Consider the following 18318-nt stretch of genomic DNA (forward strand, 5'->3'; position numbering starts at 1 on the left):
CATTACCCAGGTTTCACAACATAGGTTACTACGGGTCTAATCAAAGTTCTGTAGATAGTCATTTTTTAGTAAAAAACACAAAGCAATTAATTAATTCGGAAAACCATAGTTAACAGTGAATAAACTGAATGATCAAGATGATGGAGCCCTGAGGTAGATTTCTATTCAGTTTTTTAATCAATGTATCTATTTGCTTATATGCAATAACACTTTTATTTCCGATTACTACAGTTTGAATATTTATTAACTGTATATGTTATTGGACAACCTGTAGATTTACCAAAATTGGAAAATCAAGTTAATAAATATATCCCTAGTTTTCAAAATCCAAGAAATAAAATAAAAAAAAAGTATAAAATGTTGTAATGTTATTTCAGGAATACGAGGAAAACAAGGAAATTTTTGTAAATATTTATTTTATTCTCACACATGAAAATTTCTTAAGAAAATAATAACTGTTACCTTGAAAACTACTATTTTCATAAAAATAAACATACTCCTACAAGTTATTATAAGTATATTGCATCAAAGTGTTTAAATGCTAATCCTTTCCGTTATTAATTTCATTAACCTATCTCAAAATGACAGCAAACAATTTCTTTGAGAGTAAATAATTTAGATCACACTTTCCAGTCAAGTACCCAAATTCAGTATAGATCAGTTTTTGGGTAAACAAAAATTGGAGAAATGAAAGCGATTTAAATACCAACATTAACTGGTTGCCATGACGTTAATACAAAAAGGACATTTAAAAGTTATAAAAAATATCTAAAGGTCTGCAAATATTAAAAAACAGGTGATAAATAATAAATAATAAAAGAAACAAGCTCTTGCTGCTAATATGTATTCCAACTATTGGTCAGCAATCTCACAATATGTAAATAGTAAAACATGGCTAGCTTGCCCATACTTTTAATCCAGAAACTGACCTAACAAAACTCTTAAGTCTTTTAAGTTGAGTTTTGAACTGCGTCGGCTCAACATAAATTGTATTTAACATAAGGAACTTCCACGTCTTCGCCAGTAGAATCGTTGCAACACAGTTCAAATACTAATGCTTTTACGTGAGGTTCAATTTTCTTCTTTGATACCCGTCTGACGACTTCTGACATTGAAAGACCAAAACGCTCTTGGGCTTTAGCTTTTGCCATAAAGAATGAATACAGCATACAAACGCCTTGGGACAACATCGTAATTTCAAGACCATGTTTCTCTTTGAAATATTCCAAAAATTCACTAAGTGTCATTTCTCCTTGAACATCGAAGCGATCCCAGAGTGTCCATTTGTTACCACAATATTCCATTTGTTGGGCTGCTATTGGTTCTGAGCAACTGAAGAAAGGCAGAGCAAGGTTTATGAAATTATTTTTGAATGGAGCTAACGATGTAACACTTCTGGCGAGTTTGTAGAGTTCCAAGCAAACCATTCCAGCGACAACTGAGGTTGTTGTTGCTATCGCGGGAATAATCTTACCTAAAAACAAAATATTATGTAAATCAATTATACTATGATACATTTAAGTGTAAAATACATAAAACCAATTAGCATCTACCAATTTTTTAAACTTATAAGCCATGAAAATTTTCCTAGTGAATGCTTAAGGTACTAGTACAGATTAGAAGACTAAAAGAATGCATATTTTGTTTTTCTCAGCTCCTTTATTAGATACGAACATGAATTTTTTTGAAATATTATCTTTATACAGTAGACTCCCTCTATAACGAGAACTGAAATGACAGACTAATTACCTCGTTATAAGCCGATCTCGTTATATCAGACAATCATATTACTGTGCATACATATGAATCTGTAGTTTTCTAAACCATTAACTTCCTATAGTGAAGCCATTTGGAGCAATATAAGATGCTAATAAATATTGTTTGAATGGCGTTTTTGAAAAAAGTTGTTTACTTTTATTGTCAATGAAATATATTAAAACATAAAAGAGTTGTTTACTTTTATTATCAATGATATACGTTAAAACAAAAAAGCTGTACTTATATTTTTTTCCAACTACATAATGTATAAATCGTATTTTCAAGGATAACATAAACTATTGCTTCTGCAATTTTAAGAACTCTGTTATTTTTAACTGCTTTAAATGGTCCAGTATCATTCTATCATATATTTTCTAAAGATGTGAAACAGTTGTATTTATTCATTGTAAAGAAGCTTATTGCGGGCTGTAGTTAAGTTTATTGCGGGGCTGTTTGAAAAGGTATTTATTTATAGCCACGACCGGACTAAAAACGTAAAAACACGTGTTTGGATCTTATTTTCTCTCGTTATAACCAAATTTGCCTCGCTATAGACGGTTATAGTTCAATATAAATTTCACGGGACATCTAATGTATCTCGTTATAAGCGAAACCTCGTAATAACCGTGTTCGTTATAGAGGGAGTATACTGTATATATATATATATATATATATATATATATATATATATATATATATATTTTTGTTTTGAGTTCCGATGATGAATAGTCTGTTTTCTAGAGGCTAATGCTAAAATCTGTTTTCTAGAGGCTAAAATGAATTCAACTTAACGACCACTTGGACTCCAGAATGGATGAAACAACAAAATAGCAGCTTACCCTGCATCACACAAAAATCACCAGGTTTTGACTTAACACGCAACACTTGGGCTATGCTGAACCGAATCAGAACCCAACACGGCAGATGCGGTTACATGATGCACAAATGAGGTATGACCATCCCCACTCTGTGACTGCGAACAACCACAAACCATCTGTCACATCACAGAAGTGTCCCACAAAATACTATCATGGCAGGTCAGAGGATTTCCTGATGGCGACTCCAGAGTCAATAGACTATATAAATAAGTTAGATCTTTGTTTGTAAACATATGTATTGTTTTATACAAAATATATATACATTTAAATGTCAATGTGTCAAGTTCCATACAATAAATAAATAAATAACCAATGATGTCCCGAACCGCTTCAGACCAGGTTCAGTTGTGAACCTTTCTGCGTGACAGCTGGTGGTTATAATCTTGTGTTCCGGGTAATATGAGTTACTTTTGCTAGTTCAAAGATGGATATTACTCCTATAAAGCTGGCAAAAGTAATCGCTCTTAATGAACACACGTCTATGACTGTGGGAGATAAGCTACGGCAGTTGGTATGGGAAAATCAAGTGTTTCAAGAATTTTAAGAACATTTCAAGATTCAGGATCATCGTTTCCACAAAGAAAAATAAAATGTGGGTGCAAACGGAAAACAGCTCCAAGAACTGATAAAATTCTAATAAGAAATAACATACTAAATACAAGAAAGACAAGCCCAGACCTTCAAAGGGATTTATTGGATTATGTTGTTGTAGTGAGTACCTCAACTGCACAGAATAAGCTTCTGGTAATTGACCAGAAGGCAAGAAAAGCGACGAAAAAACAATTTCTAACACTGAAAGGTATGAAAAATCGCTTAGCATGGGACAAAAATACTGATTATGACCTGTTGACGACTGAAAAAAAGTGATTTTCAGTGGCGAATCACGTTTATTTGTGGAGGGATATAAATCAAGTTTTGTTAGACGAAGTGAAGGTGAATATCTGTGACAAGATCATATCCAACAGACTGTAAAGGAAGCTTAGTTACAACTAGTATAAATTTACTAACAATTTTGCCCACACGTCGCCTGGCATGTCATACATGAATATCGTAAAACACGGATTAAGTCGTTGGCATCTCTAGCATGCCGTAAATATTAAGTTTTATAACCCGCTAATCATTCAATACATAAAAATTTTGAAGAGGTATTTGAATTGTTCGGTATATTTCAATTGAGAATCACTCATATGGGTTTTTCGGCAAATCCTGTTAATTGTTTTGAATGCATTTGTGTTTGACCTTGCGCGTGCTATACATTCTTTCCATTTCAATTAAAGAGAAGTGTTTATTTGGAGCTCTGTTGATTTTATAAAGATTGTGTTAGAGCAGCAATTTAGGTAGAGTTTGAGGTATCTAAGATGACTACCCAGATTCAGATACTAATATTATAGAAAATGAAGTACATTCAGACTCATCCGAAGATGAGATGCTTCTTGAGGAAATTTTAGAATCGGATGGTTCAGCTGAGAATATAACTATAACAGAAAATGTTGATTTTTGGTAACCATGGGACGATAATCAACTGAAATTTAAAAGTTTTTTTGTCTGTCTAGTTCTGTGCCCAGGATGTCCTGCTTTACACCCCGGCAATTGTATTTAAAAATACCATACATTGCAAGACTATAAACTGAAAAATAGATTGTTACTTTTTATAAAGAATATATACACTAGTCTGTAATAAAGTTCAACTTACATTTATGTTTGCATGTAAAATATGCTAATAAAATTTAACAATAAATTTTAATATAAAAATATGATTTTTATTGAAAAAAAAATGAAAGTTTAATTAACACATCATTCAATTTTAAATTCATCTGTGGCTTGTTTAACATGTTTTGTTCAGTTCTACCAAATACGAATTCTTTAGAGTAAATAGAAAAAAAAAGAGCAATTTTAAATAACATTCTTAGAAATATTGCATTGATTAAACAGCCATGAACACTTCAATGCACTTTCATGTGTCAAACAGTGACACTTAGTTCAGTAGGCATGTAATACACGCCAACAACTTGTATGACACTTAACTCGTCATTGTGTTGAACCGCAAAGGATTAAGAATGCTACATCTTCCAAAAATTGTCAATATTATTCTCAAGTATTTTTTACTTCAGACAGTATTTGAAATAATTATCAGATATGTTTAAAATATTAATAAAGTCTATTTTTAAACTTATGCATTGTACACATTACAACTTTATAGAAAATACAAACTTACCAGCAATAAGTTTTGATTTATGTCTATCAGCAGGTGGTATTTTGTAATTAGCTGCACGTAGATTTGAAGCAGCCACTATGAAGTCCATGTGGAAATTGGTGTCATCATCCTTTTCAAATTCTAAAGGAGTAAGACGTAGTCCACCTAGTTCTGCTACTGAGGGCAGTTCTTCTTTAATTTGGGAAACGCGATCCAAATCCACATTATTACCATTCATTGCCATTTGAGAATCGGTAACTGCTATCTTTACGCCAGATTTAGGGATAAATTCTGGAACCTAAAAAAAGTAAAATGAAATCACAAAAAAGTAAATGTGCCAAATTTCAAACTTTGAATATATACTTGTACTGTCTACATATTTCACTTTCTACATTTAATATATTCTTGCTGGAGGCTTCGAATTATATAAATCAAATCTTTCCTCAAACCGATGGTGATGATACAAGATGTACTTGTATACCTTTCTTTGTTAACTTTAATGAAGTGACAAGTTGTGATACAAAGGCTTTCAAGATCAAATGCAAGATACAAGTATTACCTTGCCTAAGATAAGAATAGATTTTGGGAATATATTATCACAACATAATAAATTATCTTCTTAATATTGTTCTGAAGCTATTTTCTTGTATTATCTTAATGCAATTTACTATTCTTGTTGGAAATAAGCCAAAATTTTACTTTAAAATTAAGTTTATTTGATGTTTCAAACTCCACTTAGTATTTTGGGAACAATTTCTAAAGTGGAAGTCAAAACATCAAATAAAATTAATTTTAAAGTAAAGTTGTGGCTTATTCCCAACAAAAATAGTAAATAAATTATCTTCTAGTGTGGTTTACACTAAGCAAATAGATAATGTATTGAACATCTGGGTTTATTCAATTTTGGTTGGATTTATATAAAAAAAAAGAAACAAAAATACTTACATTGACTTGCTTAACAACTTCTGCAATTTGTTCTCTATTTCTACTAGTTGGTATACCATAAACTTCAGCCTTCAAATTAGCTGCTGCTATAACATAATCCAAGTGTAGCGGATCATTTACATCAAATGTTAGCGCTTCTGGACATCTTTTTGGTCCAGACCAGAACAACTGGCCTGTACTGGTTAATTGATCAGGTGGGAAGTTGAACAACAACTGCCTGATTTGGTTGGAATACTGTTCTTGCCAATGATTACGTGCCCATGCAATGCAATCATTTAAATCTTTAGGTCTCTCATCAACTAAGGCAGCCTTTACAGATTCCAGTACCTCCAAAGGTTGTACACCAGGTAGTTTAACAGTTCTATCAAGAAAATCGGGGTCGGTTATATACAACGAAGCATTTTCAGCATTTTGTTTAAATAATCCTTCAAACATATCTCTCGCCCATTGTAGAGTATGCTCAATAGCATTAGGGAAATTCTTTAAGGTACAGATTGGAATGCTTTTCTCTGGGGGATCTTGAGAAGAACTATATGATTCAGAGAGGAAAGGCGCCACCACTTGAGTGTTTCCCTTAGTTCCTAGAGTTCCAGACTCTAGAAGAGGCTTGCGGTAGTAAACACATCTTCTGTCCATATAAATCCTAGCATCTACATTATCGAGTGCATTAGCAACTCCATCTAACTTTTCAAAGAAATCATCATTGTAGACATTTTCAGTTTCAGGTCCAACACGATTCTCATGTGCAACAACATTGATATCGGGATTCATCTTTTTAATGACCTAAAATAAAAAAAGTGTTGTTTTATTTTTATCATGAAATAGTTTACATGGAATGGTAGTCCTTAAAATGTTTATCTTGATTCCAACAGATATAGAAGTTAAAAAGTCAAGATCTAAGTGGGGCTTCTATCAGGTAAGCTGATTATTAACAGCTAGTGATAGTAAATGAGAGGGCTGTGAAGGTAAATAAATGATTGGTTGTTAGTAAGGATTTAATCATAATCACTGCAAAATTTAAATCACCTTGAGATACTATAATACAATGGAGATATTATAAAGAGGAGATAGAAAAACAGAGATGAAGGGATGGGAGAGAAAGACAGAAAATCAACTCATATATTTTATATTGTTTGATGTTTGAATGCACTATTGGCAAAAACCAAGAAACAACTGATTCTATCTAAAGTAGTATAAAACAATGATAAGAAAGTTGCTATAATGTCACACTAAAAATGATAGAAGCTAATTGTAACAAACAACCATATGTTTACAAAACCAAATTATCATGCAATCTTTTGAAAATTCAGAATTATCATATTGGAATAAAAATTAGTATTTTTTTGTACTCACCTTTGCAGCTGTGACAGATTTTGGTTGTTGGACGTTATGTGGTCTGAAGAGGAACTGCCTGTTCAAATTAGATTTTTCAATTAAATCCATGTCAGTAACTGTAACTTCTCCTTGAGTTCCTACACCCATCATAGCAAAGTTCTTTAACAATTCACAACCAATAGCTCCAGCACCAACAATAAAATATTTCAATGATGCTAAAAAAGTATGAAAATATTAGATATTAAAAAAATTAATACATACTTTCAATGAAGTTGAAAAAAATTTTGCATGTTCTTTTTAAATAAAAATGATTAGCTACTGTCTGTGTCAAGTTAAGAATTCATAAAGGAGCCTTATGGGAAGCGGTGATGCCAGAACTACCGATAGACTGAGATAGGCGAGAGTAGTGGAGTTGCAGCGAAAAAGCAGGGCCGAACTGCATGTTATATTGCACATTAGACGTTTTTTCACTTAGGTAACTTTAAATTTTTTTTGTTTTTTTGAAAAATAAAAATTAAAGACATGTCTTTTTCTCACAACAGTTATTTATTAAATTTCGGCTTAGGTCATCATCAGACTCTTAAAAATATTCTTAATTGTTTAATGAACAAATTGAGTGAGTATTGTGGTAGATATTATTAGTGTCAGTAAAAAACATAAAAAAACAATAAAAACTTCTGTATATTTTAAAAAAAATACAACAGAACCATAGAAATGTAACAAATTATTTGGTTTTTTAGTTTGACATTTATATATTTACAATATTACAATTATCAAAAACTATGTACATTCTTCGTCCATATCCAAATCGGAATTGTCACTACTATCATATAAATCTATAACTATGGGAGTTACGTCTTCCATTAGACCGTCCACTTCCCAAAATTTTTTCTCCAGAGTCATTACATGTTGAATATAGTTTTTCCAGTTATCAGACGTAACATTTGAAAACGCTTTTTTTATGAGGTCCTCCATATCCTTCGCTTTGAAGGTGCTGTTATTTACGGCCACATGCCTTTTTACTTGGCTCCATACCATTTCAATTGGATTTAATTCGCAATGGTATGGAGGCAAACGAAGCACTTTGACATTATTTTGTTGTTTACAAAGTTCTTCAATTTTGTAATTATCAAAATTTTGTTTAAATTGCGCGACTACCTCCAAAAGCTCGCACTTCAGATAATTTTCTTCAAAAAATATGTCTTTTTGTCTTAACCAGTCCATAATGTTATTCTTATTCCACGATTGGTTAGGCAACAACTCGGTTTTTACACTATGATATGGAGCATTGTCCATAACAATAACCGTTTTTCGAACTAAGTTGGGCAACAGTTTGTTTTCAAACCAGTTCTCAAAACACGGACCGTCCATTTCGTCGTGATAATCAGCGCTGTTTTTTTTTGCAAGGAAAAACATTTCAGCACCGTTTACAAAACCATTTTCACTTCCGGCATGGACAAGGATGAAACGTGGTCCACGCTGAGTGGGATGCTTTAGTCCAGTACTTAGCCCTTTTATGAACGCATCTCTTGCCGAGGTGACGGTTTTGTCTTTCCATTCTCTGGAAACCGAGTGCCCCACATTGACCCATGACTCATCCAAATACACAATGTCATAGCCCTCAGCCCGATATTGTTTAATGGCCCTTAAATATCCATGCCTCCATGCAATTATATCAGGACGTTCTATTAGCACGGCACTTTTATCACGTTTTGCATAAACAAAGTTCATGTCTTTTAACAACCTGTACATTGTACTGCGGGTAAAATTTGGCAAGTTTTCGTCTTGGTTCACTTTTGGCAGAAGACGATTCAAAGTAGGAGGAATGTTTTCAAAAAAAAAACTATGCACTGTTCGACGAACGCCGATACGAACACCTTCATCGTAAGTATAGTCTCTGGAGTTGTTTCGGCAACGGGTTCTTTTTCTGTTTGTTTTTACCTCAGAAAGCTCACCTTCTTTGTCTTCCTGTACGATTTTTTGAATCGTACGAACTGACACTCCTGTCATCGCGGATACTTTGTCGAATACAATACGTTGACTTTCATCTCGAAGCAAATTAATGTGGTATCTCACTACGTTTAAGATCACTTTTTTAGCACTCAGATGTAAAATTTGACCACTTTTAAACGGCAAAACTGGATCCATTTTAACAATATAATTTTTTACACTTGAGATTTGAGTGCGCGATGGTTATGCCTTAACCCTTGTCCGGGCAGAAGAATTTAAAAACGTAATCGGGCAGTTTGGGCTTATGTATACAGACAAACATATAATCTCCACTTCACCTAATTACACTATTTTGAAAAACATACCGCTCATTTATCTATAACTCATAAATCTGTCTGCTTTCCAAATGTGCTTTCCAAATGACACTATTGTTTGGAATGACTAAGTACATAAAGAGAATTAGAAAACTATTAATAGTCAATTATAAAGTAATCAATATTGTTTACTGTTAGGGCCTGTTAGCCCGGCTTGCCCGATAATGGAAGTTTAAGCACAATATCTTAATTATTATTGCTTTCTATTTATTAACTATTGTGAAAGTAATATTTTATAAATAATTTTGAGAGTTGACACCTAAGCTGTCAGAATTACCTGTGCCATAATAATTAACCAATTGCGTAAAACCTAATATTTTAACCACTAATAAAGACATTTTTCTAATAATCTTTAAAATCACTTCCCTGAAAATGTAACCATATTTATAAGTAATTGTAGTCGTTAAGCTTATTAAATAGATACGTACCTATCTTTTTAAAATAAATTTGATTAACATTGGAAAATATAAATAAAAATTTGAATATAAATAAAGAATGGGTTATTTCGGCCGGCCCTGCATAGTCCCGTGAACTATTGGCAACATACGCCCGTAAGAAATGCACTGGCCTATCTGTTCAGTTGTGAATTCTTAACTTGAAACAGTCTGTAGGTCCATTCAATACACTAACTAAAGAAGAATCAATATTTTGCTTTTCCAAGTCCATTAACTTTTTAAGATATTCCATAATAGAATAATTTAGCCACTACCAAATCCTCCAATGAATTTCTTATAAATAGATAAAAGTTAAAAAAAAAGCAAAAACATAAACATGAATTTCTCCCAAAGCATTATTTTAGTGACTCAGTTTTTTTTTATTTTTAATATGTGAGAAATCCCATTACAAATTCAATATCTAATAATAAACATGACATTACACTTATTTACATTTAGAAATACGTCATTTTTTATATCCCTGGAGAATATAGCTCTTTTTTCTTAATGTTTTAACTTACAAAAAATTTTTGCAATCTGAAATATCTATATATTGTATAATGATTCATCTACAAATGATATCTGGTTTGCTTCCCATCTATATATCTGCAAGGAATATAAGTAACTAACTTGATAACTCCAAAAACTCACATAATTGCAAATATCACAAATTGTAATTACATTAATAATTATCACTTACAATGTGCACTGGTATCACTTACAAAACAATTAACTAATGCTATCAGCTTATATAAACAGAATGTAATTTCTGGTGGAAAAAGTGCATTAGAGAAATTAAGCAGGACCACAATCAGAGTATGTGACACAATAATATTATATAAGTGGAATATACCACATTGCATGTCAATGAGTCAAGATTCCTAAAGTTAAATTTAAGATTCAAGTATTTAAGAAGGCCAGACAGTCTTAAGAATAAAACCTTTAATGACTAGGACAGGAGTAAAGGAGAAGTAAAGAAAAAATGAGTTGTTTAAAGTTGTTATTGACTTTGCTTTCATAGATCTAATGCAAATTGAATTAATTTTTTTGCAATTTACAGATAAAAATATGATTTTTTACATTATAATGATCACTTGACCTTTGCGTATGCCATTGATTTTTAGATTTATAATTGATGAGTTTAATTTTATTTTTCCACCACCAATTGATAATAAATACAGAAGTGCTTTATAAGAATGACAAGGCTAAGAATAATCAAGAAATGATTCTGACCATATGGATAGAGGAATCCTTGTAACTATAGTTATTATATCTACAATTCTACACACCTATCTTATTTTGGAATTCTTTTCCAAAAACAGCAACTTGGCCATCATATCTACTTCCAGTCGGGGCAGCTAATTCTTCAGTAATTTCTGATTTGTCTTGTGGTAAGCATTCTATGGCATCATAGTAGAACCATTGGAAAATAGGATGGAATTTTCCAGAACATGCCTTCATTACTTCTTGGGCTACAATACCACCAATGGTGGCATTTATGGGATTCAAATCTCCAGCTGATACCTATAACAAGTTCATTTCATTATGATCACAATGATTGTAATATATTTTTATATTTAGTTTTTTCCAATTTTAGAGATTGTGTTATAACCAAGGCCATTGACCCTCTTATGAATTTCAGTTTGCATCATATTGGTCATGATTTTGGTATAACTACTTTAAAAGAACCTGAGTCTAGAAATCCGGTATATAACGAGTTTTACTATGATTTTACAAATGGGCAATTATAAGGATTTAAATATTTATTTATTATCTAGTAATTGGGTAAAATGTCTAGGCAATATTAGCATAAATGATGCAGATGGGTTGTTCTATAAGCTGCTATTTACTGGTATTGCCTATTTTATACCTTTAAAAAAATACCACACTTCTAAAAAAATTTTCCAATAAAATCCTTAATAAAAAGGTATATAAAAAAACCCCGTCGGGCTATGTTAAAAAGACAAAACGTTTTCGGAATAAGTATTCCATCATCAGTATCAATATATTACATGAATGTAGCCACTAAATATGAGGGTAAAAACCCCTTAAAAATTAATATATGAAGTTTAGTCTACATTATGTCGTGTTTACAAATAGGATGGTAAAGTTACCGTTGGATTGGTAACATGGCGACATATGACTCTACACTCTATTTGTAAACACGACATAATGTAAACTAAACTTCATATATTAATTTTTAAAGGGTTTTTACCCTCATATTTAGTGGCTACATTCATGTAATATATTGACACTGATGATGGAATACTTATTCTGAAAACGTTTTGTCTTTTTAACATAGCCCGACGGGGTTTTTTTATATACCTTTTTATAAAGGATTTTATTGGAAAATTTTTTATTATATGGTATACAGCCAACTACAGGAACTTAGTTTCCTTGTGGAACCACACTTCTACTTTTCAATTATCTGAAGTTTTCCCAGTTGTGTTCAGAATGTAATACGACTTTCAGATATTTGTTTTTCTAACTACATTAGAGGTCTGGATGCAAGACTAATGGAGAATATTAAGTATTTCTTGAAGTATATAAATGATAAATGATCCAACCATAGTCTACCCAGCTTGTTTTATGGCAATTGACAGTCAAGAGATGGCAAACTTGTTTAAAGGTATTTTTTCAATCTGTCTATACTGACAATCAAAACACTTTGTACCCTCTTGAAAATAACATTATGAATATTAGTAATAAGTGCAGAGAAATTTCAAAGCTAGAAATCTTTTAGGAATTTGCTGCTCTTCCAAATAAGCTTAAAAATGGTCCTGATGGTATTCCTAACATGTTGCTAAAAAAAAAATGTGTGTGCACTTCAACTTTTGCTAAAATTTGGAAAGAAAGCTGTTGTTCCAATTTTTAAAAACGGACAAAAAAAAACATCTATTGCAGCATCTGTATCCATTCTACAATATCAAAATTATTCAATCATATGTAAGGAGCAACATGGCTTCTCCAAAAACAAATTACTTAAATTTGACTAATCTATGAACATTGAAATGAAACAACTTGATATTCTAAACAAAATTGAAAGCAGGAAGTTGACTGTTCAATTTACACAGATTTCTCTAAGGTGTTTGATTGTGTTGATCGGGAAATACTGTATACTAAGTTGATTTGATATGAGTTCAACCCAAACTTTGTTACTTACTAGAGAAGCTCTTTCACAGGTTATTGAAAGAGTTAATAGGTTATTTTTCTGAGGAAATTGTGGTCACATTATCTAGAGTTCCACAGGGAGGCTCTAGTTCTCCTCTCATATTTTATATTTTTGTGAATGATATAGTTACATTTTTTTTGTATAGCAACTTTGCGAAATTTGCTGCTGATCTCAAATTTTGGAGAACTGTTGAAAGTATTTCAGATCAGGAAATATATTTGAATATCAACAAATGCAATATTATAAGTTTCTCTAGGAAAACTACTAAATTTGAGTCAAGTTATTTTATTGATAACCAGCCACTAAAATACACATTACAATCTGGGTGTAATTTTCAATAAGAAATTAACTTTTGTAGATCATATTAATTCTATATCAATTAGGGGGTAAAAAATGTTGGGCTTTATTACTAGAAATTCTAATTTTGTCTCTATTATAGCCACAAGAATGGTCTATTGTTCTTTGGTCAGGTCTTTGCTGGAGTAGTCTTCGGCCATATGATCTTCTTATTGTCTAATACATTCTGATTCCTTGACAGAGAGAGATCATAGAGAGATCTATGAACTAGCCTGCTTTAAATGTGAGGAGAGTCTGTTTGGTTTAACTTTGATTTTTAAATTAATAAATAGTAGAATTGACTGTCCCTCTCTTGTTAGTAAGATTGGTCTTAGAGTACCATATTACCATGGTTTACCATGATACTTTTATTTTTGTTCATAACTCTGAATGTAGATGTATTTAATATGTCTCTCAATAAATATATAAATATTTATAGAAAACAGTTACTGATACCTTGGAGTGTGGAAATTTACCTTAATTATAATAATACTTTGTTTTTATTATAAATAGGTAATACTTTTTATATTTTTTTAACTTTAATGTTAATTTCCCATCTTTATAGTGATCTATCTTAGAATCATAGAATTAACTGCTGGCTAATTTTATATAATTGTATTTAATTTAATTTCATTTTATTGAAGTTGTCTTAAATGAATAAAATTTATAATTTTATAATAAAATAAATAAACTAACATAAAGCTTTAAACTATTTTGTGAAATAAATCTTACCTTAAAATTACAGCTACCAAGATTTTTATCAATTTTGCGATAAATCAAAATAATCCTTTTATTAATGGTATATATGTATTTAATATGTTTTAATATATTTATTTAATATTATTAGTATTAAATTAAAGGTATTGTTTCAAGATCAAAATATGATTGACTTAACAGGTTGAAATGTCAATTCGTCAGTTGGTAGTTCAAATTTCTTTAGTAGGTGGTGCTGCTAGGAGTTTAAATCTAAACTAACATAAAGCCTTAAATTATTTTCCTTATCCATATCTTACCATAAAATTACAGTAACCAATATTATTAATTATATTAATATGTAATTAATATTTTTAGTATTATTAATTAAATGTACTGTTTCAAGAACAAAATATGATTGAAATGTCAGATGTTGGTAGTTCAAATTTCTTTCCTAGGTGGCGTAGTTATATTAAAGGACAAACTGTTGACTTGTCATCCTAGCCTTTTACATAGATAGATACCTATAGTGACCCCTACAGTCATATACCCACAATCCACACCTTATATATTTTACAATCTTTTAATAGTGTTCAAATGTACAGCTGAAAGTTGTAAGCAAAACTTTATAAAACATAGTTTACAGATGTTGCACAAAATGGGTATATAGAAATTAGGAGTAATTTTTGACATAAAAAAGTATAAACTTATGCAGCTTTAAATTTGTTACATTATTATGACTATAAATATTAAATTATTTTTAAGATAAGAGTGACCTGTGGAACCTGTGCTAAAAATAAAAAAAAATAGATAAGGAATTGGAAATATTTTTTGAATAAATATTAGTGTTGTTATATTCTCACTATGTCCAGTTCAAGCATATTTAATAATTCAGTATCTTCTTTATTAGATGTATTAGGCCTTGACTGTTCAGATTTCCTATATCTCTCTAGAATCTAGAATATTAAATGACTATTTTTTCATAGTTTTTTTATTTCCATCCAATAAATACATCTCTTTATATTAAGCTACCTTTTCCAGTTCTAATTACACTCATTTACCTTATAGGAAAACATTCCTTCAGTAAAAGTCCTTGTAATCACATATAATAGAAATAAAACCTTGCAAGACAAACAGTTCTACTTCTCTGTATATCAAGATATTGATCTGGCTATCTTGAAAGTGCAGTTTTTATTTATTACTATCATCTCTACGATAGACTAATTCATTTGAAATAAGAGAATGAAAAACAATAAATTTATAGTATATATGACTAAGTATTCATGAAGCTAATGTATGCACTTCATAAATTTTCATGTTTTGTCTGTGAGCAGCCCAAACACAATTTATTCTGACATATAATGACCACCAATATGTCATAACTATTGAGTCCTATAAAATTTGAACATTAAGTTCCAAAGGATTGTTGTGCGCCTTTCATCTTAAAAAAAAAACATAATTTCATGTAGGTATGCACAGTCTGTAGTAAAAACATGCTGTGCATCAGTCTGGTGTATATGTTAAAAAGCTCTACAGATATAATGGTTTAGTAGAACAGAAATCTATCTCAAAAATATCTTTCATCCCATTGCACTTAGTGTACAGAAAGACTTATTTTGCTCAAGGGTTTTCAATATCATATAAGTAACAAAATATAACTTTTACTGGATTTATATTTTTCCAGTGCTACTCTATAGAGTGATGCTTAAATACTTGCAAGCCTTTGAGATGTGGTTATATAGATGACTACTACGAATAAGCTGTGTCAACAGAGTTAGAAATGAGGAGGTTGTTAGATGTCTCAACCAAACAACACAACTGGTCAATATAATAAAGAGGCACAAGCTGGAATACTTTGGTCATATTATGAGACACTCTAAAGAATATGAACTTTTACACCTGATCATTCTGGTAAGGTAAACTTTGTCCTAGTAGAACATCATGGCTGAAAAATCTAAGACAATAGTATGGAAAATCAACTACATCCTATTTAAAGCTGCTGTCAATACGCGAATATGTTAGTCAATATGATAGCCAAAGATCAATAACAGTCATGCAACTAGAAGGATTTATTATAGAAATTCTCACAATCGAGAGAAACTTATTTTTATATAAAATAATAACTGATGAAATTTGCACGCAATTTGCACTTAAATCCCGCTACTGTACAAATAAGTTTAATGCAGCTTTGGAAATAAAAATGACTCCCAACATCTTTACCATTTGAATATATGCACCTTGATATGCTTTTAACCTACTTTTTTAAATATTAAAATTTTCTAGAATTGATACAGCACTAGTGCAGTAGGTATAACTCTTTTAAGCAAGTAATTTCAATAATTACATTACAATTACAAAGAGAAACACAAATTAGCCAGACCTTATGGCTACCCATCTAGAAGAGTTTACAGAAAAAGAATTTATTAATAGATACATTAATACTGATAAGGAATCAATGTGTGGAATAGTCTTACCTTGGCAAATGTTTCTAAGAGGTCTGAATTAACTTCTCCATCAGAATCACCCTTTGCAGCTAATGATTTTGCTAAATTAACAAATTCTGTAGCATCTTCGTTGTTCCATGGTTTAGGTAGCCTTCCAGTCTTCTCTACAAATTTATGTAAGGTGGTGAAAGCTAAATGAAGCTGCCCAGGAAAATCCATTTTTGAAAAATCAGTAATCGGTATTTCAGGATTTTCAAGAGAATCTTTAAATGATTTAAATTCCAGATGTTTAGGCATTTTAACTTGACTTACAATACCACCTCTAGTGTATTTAGAAAATTTGGTAGTATCACCAATACTAAAGGTGTATGGTCCTAATACTTTGATCTTGATTGGTTCACAGTTATTTAATTCAGTCATTCCCTGAACTTCTGAGAAGGTAACATAATCTCCATCCTCCATACCATGCCTTGTATCATCAATGCAAGTGACTACACTTTCAACATCATTTGAAATATCTGCTATCATTGCAGATACTAAAGGTTCTCCATTTACATCAACAACAGTAAATGACTTTCCAAAATCACAAAATACTTGTGCAAAAAGGCCTTTTGTGTCTGCTATAATTAAAGCAATGTTTTTTTCATGTGTTATCTCGCTAATCCTTAATTGTTCTTCACGACTGCTTGTGGTTAAGACAACAGCACTGAACTTTAAGATGAAATCTTCATCAAGGGGCCCTGTATAAGACTTTGTGGGGACATAAGTGTTAAGTTCAGATAACTGCTTACAGCAAGCTTCTGCGCGGTTTTTGCCAATGTCCGCCTCTGTTAAATAAAATTGAGAGGACAAATCCTGAATAGTGCAAAGAGCCTCATCATGAAGGGTAACAGATTTAACACCACCAAGAATTACATTTTTAGCTACTTCTACTCCCAAACCACCCAAACCTGATATTAGAACATCACTATTTGCCATGCGGCGCATAGCATCGTGCCCTAAAACGTAAAGTTGTCTCGAGTAAAGTCCCTCATCAATATCACCGGTAGAAGATCCTGAAGCTTCATTGTTCGCCATTTCGAGGGTAGCAATCTTTGATTCAAGCTTCCGCTTTTTGGCTGGAGGATCGATGGAGTTGTCTGCTAAACTACCACTAGACATCGGACACAAAAAGACACAATTTTATGAGTCTGCTGTTATATGTAATCACATAAATAAATCATATATCACTTCAATTAACCGGCACTACATGTAAAAATTAATCTGAAAATGAATCAGAATGATGGGACAAAGGAAAGAAATGAACCACGCAAGTTCTCATGCGCACTGGAGTTTCTAAATAGCACCAACCTTATATTCCTAAAGTAACTGAATTGTTTGAATTATTTCAAACAAATTTTTAAAAAACAATGCACAAATTTTACGGTTTTAGTGACAGCATTAAGAATAACATATAATTTTGACAAGTACAAATATTTAATAAACAAAGAATGCTTTCTGAAAAATATTTTTTAAAACTATGTTAGAACATATGAGATGTTGGTGTTACTGATTACTAAAACTTCTCGTCCAATGATTTGAATAGAGGTGTTCTGAAGTCCAATGTATAATTGGGCTGGCTAATATAAACCAATCAAAATGCTAAACGTTTGATTCTAGCTCAAGAATTGGACCAATCAGAACTGTTAGCAATCAAAACATTTAAAATTTGAAGATGACAAATTATAATTTCAAAATTTAACATAGATACTATTTTTTCCTAAAATACTCATACTGTCCTGAAGCTATTTTCTTGTGGCATCTTA

At 31.4% G+C, this 18318-nt stretch overlaps 1 protein-coding gene across 1 annotated transcript; it reads right to left on the minus strand.

Annotated features, from left to right (window-relative positions):
• Positions 1-399: 399 nt before the first annotated feature.
• Positions 400-17933, minus strand: LOC140448056 (ubiquitin-like modifier-activating enzyme 1). The gene is made up of 6 exons (XM_072541103.1): positions 16544-17933; positions 11158-11392; positions 7129-7325; positions 5776-6558; positions 4852-5128; positions 400-1474 (listed from the first exon to the last, which is right to left on the minus strand). The coding sequence occupies exons 1-6, from the start codon at positions 17672-17674 to the stop codon at positions 978-980; spliced, it is 3120 nt and encodes a 1039-aa protein (XP_072397204.1). The 5' UTR covers positions 17675-17933; the 3' UTR covers positions 400-977.
• Between the last annotated feature and the right edge of the window lie 385 nt (positions 17934-18318).

Source organism: Diabrotica undecimpunctata, chromosome 8, assembly GCF_040954645.1.
Source record: "Diabrotica undecimpunctata isolate CICGRU chromosome 8, icDiaUnde3, whole genome shotgun sequence".
Classification (NCBI taxonomy): domain Eukaryota; kingdom Metazoa; phylum Arthropoda; class Insecta; order Coleoptera; family Chrysomelidae; genus Diabrotica; species Diabrotica undecimpunctata.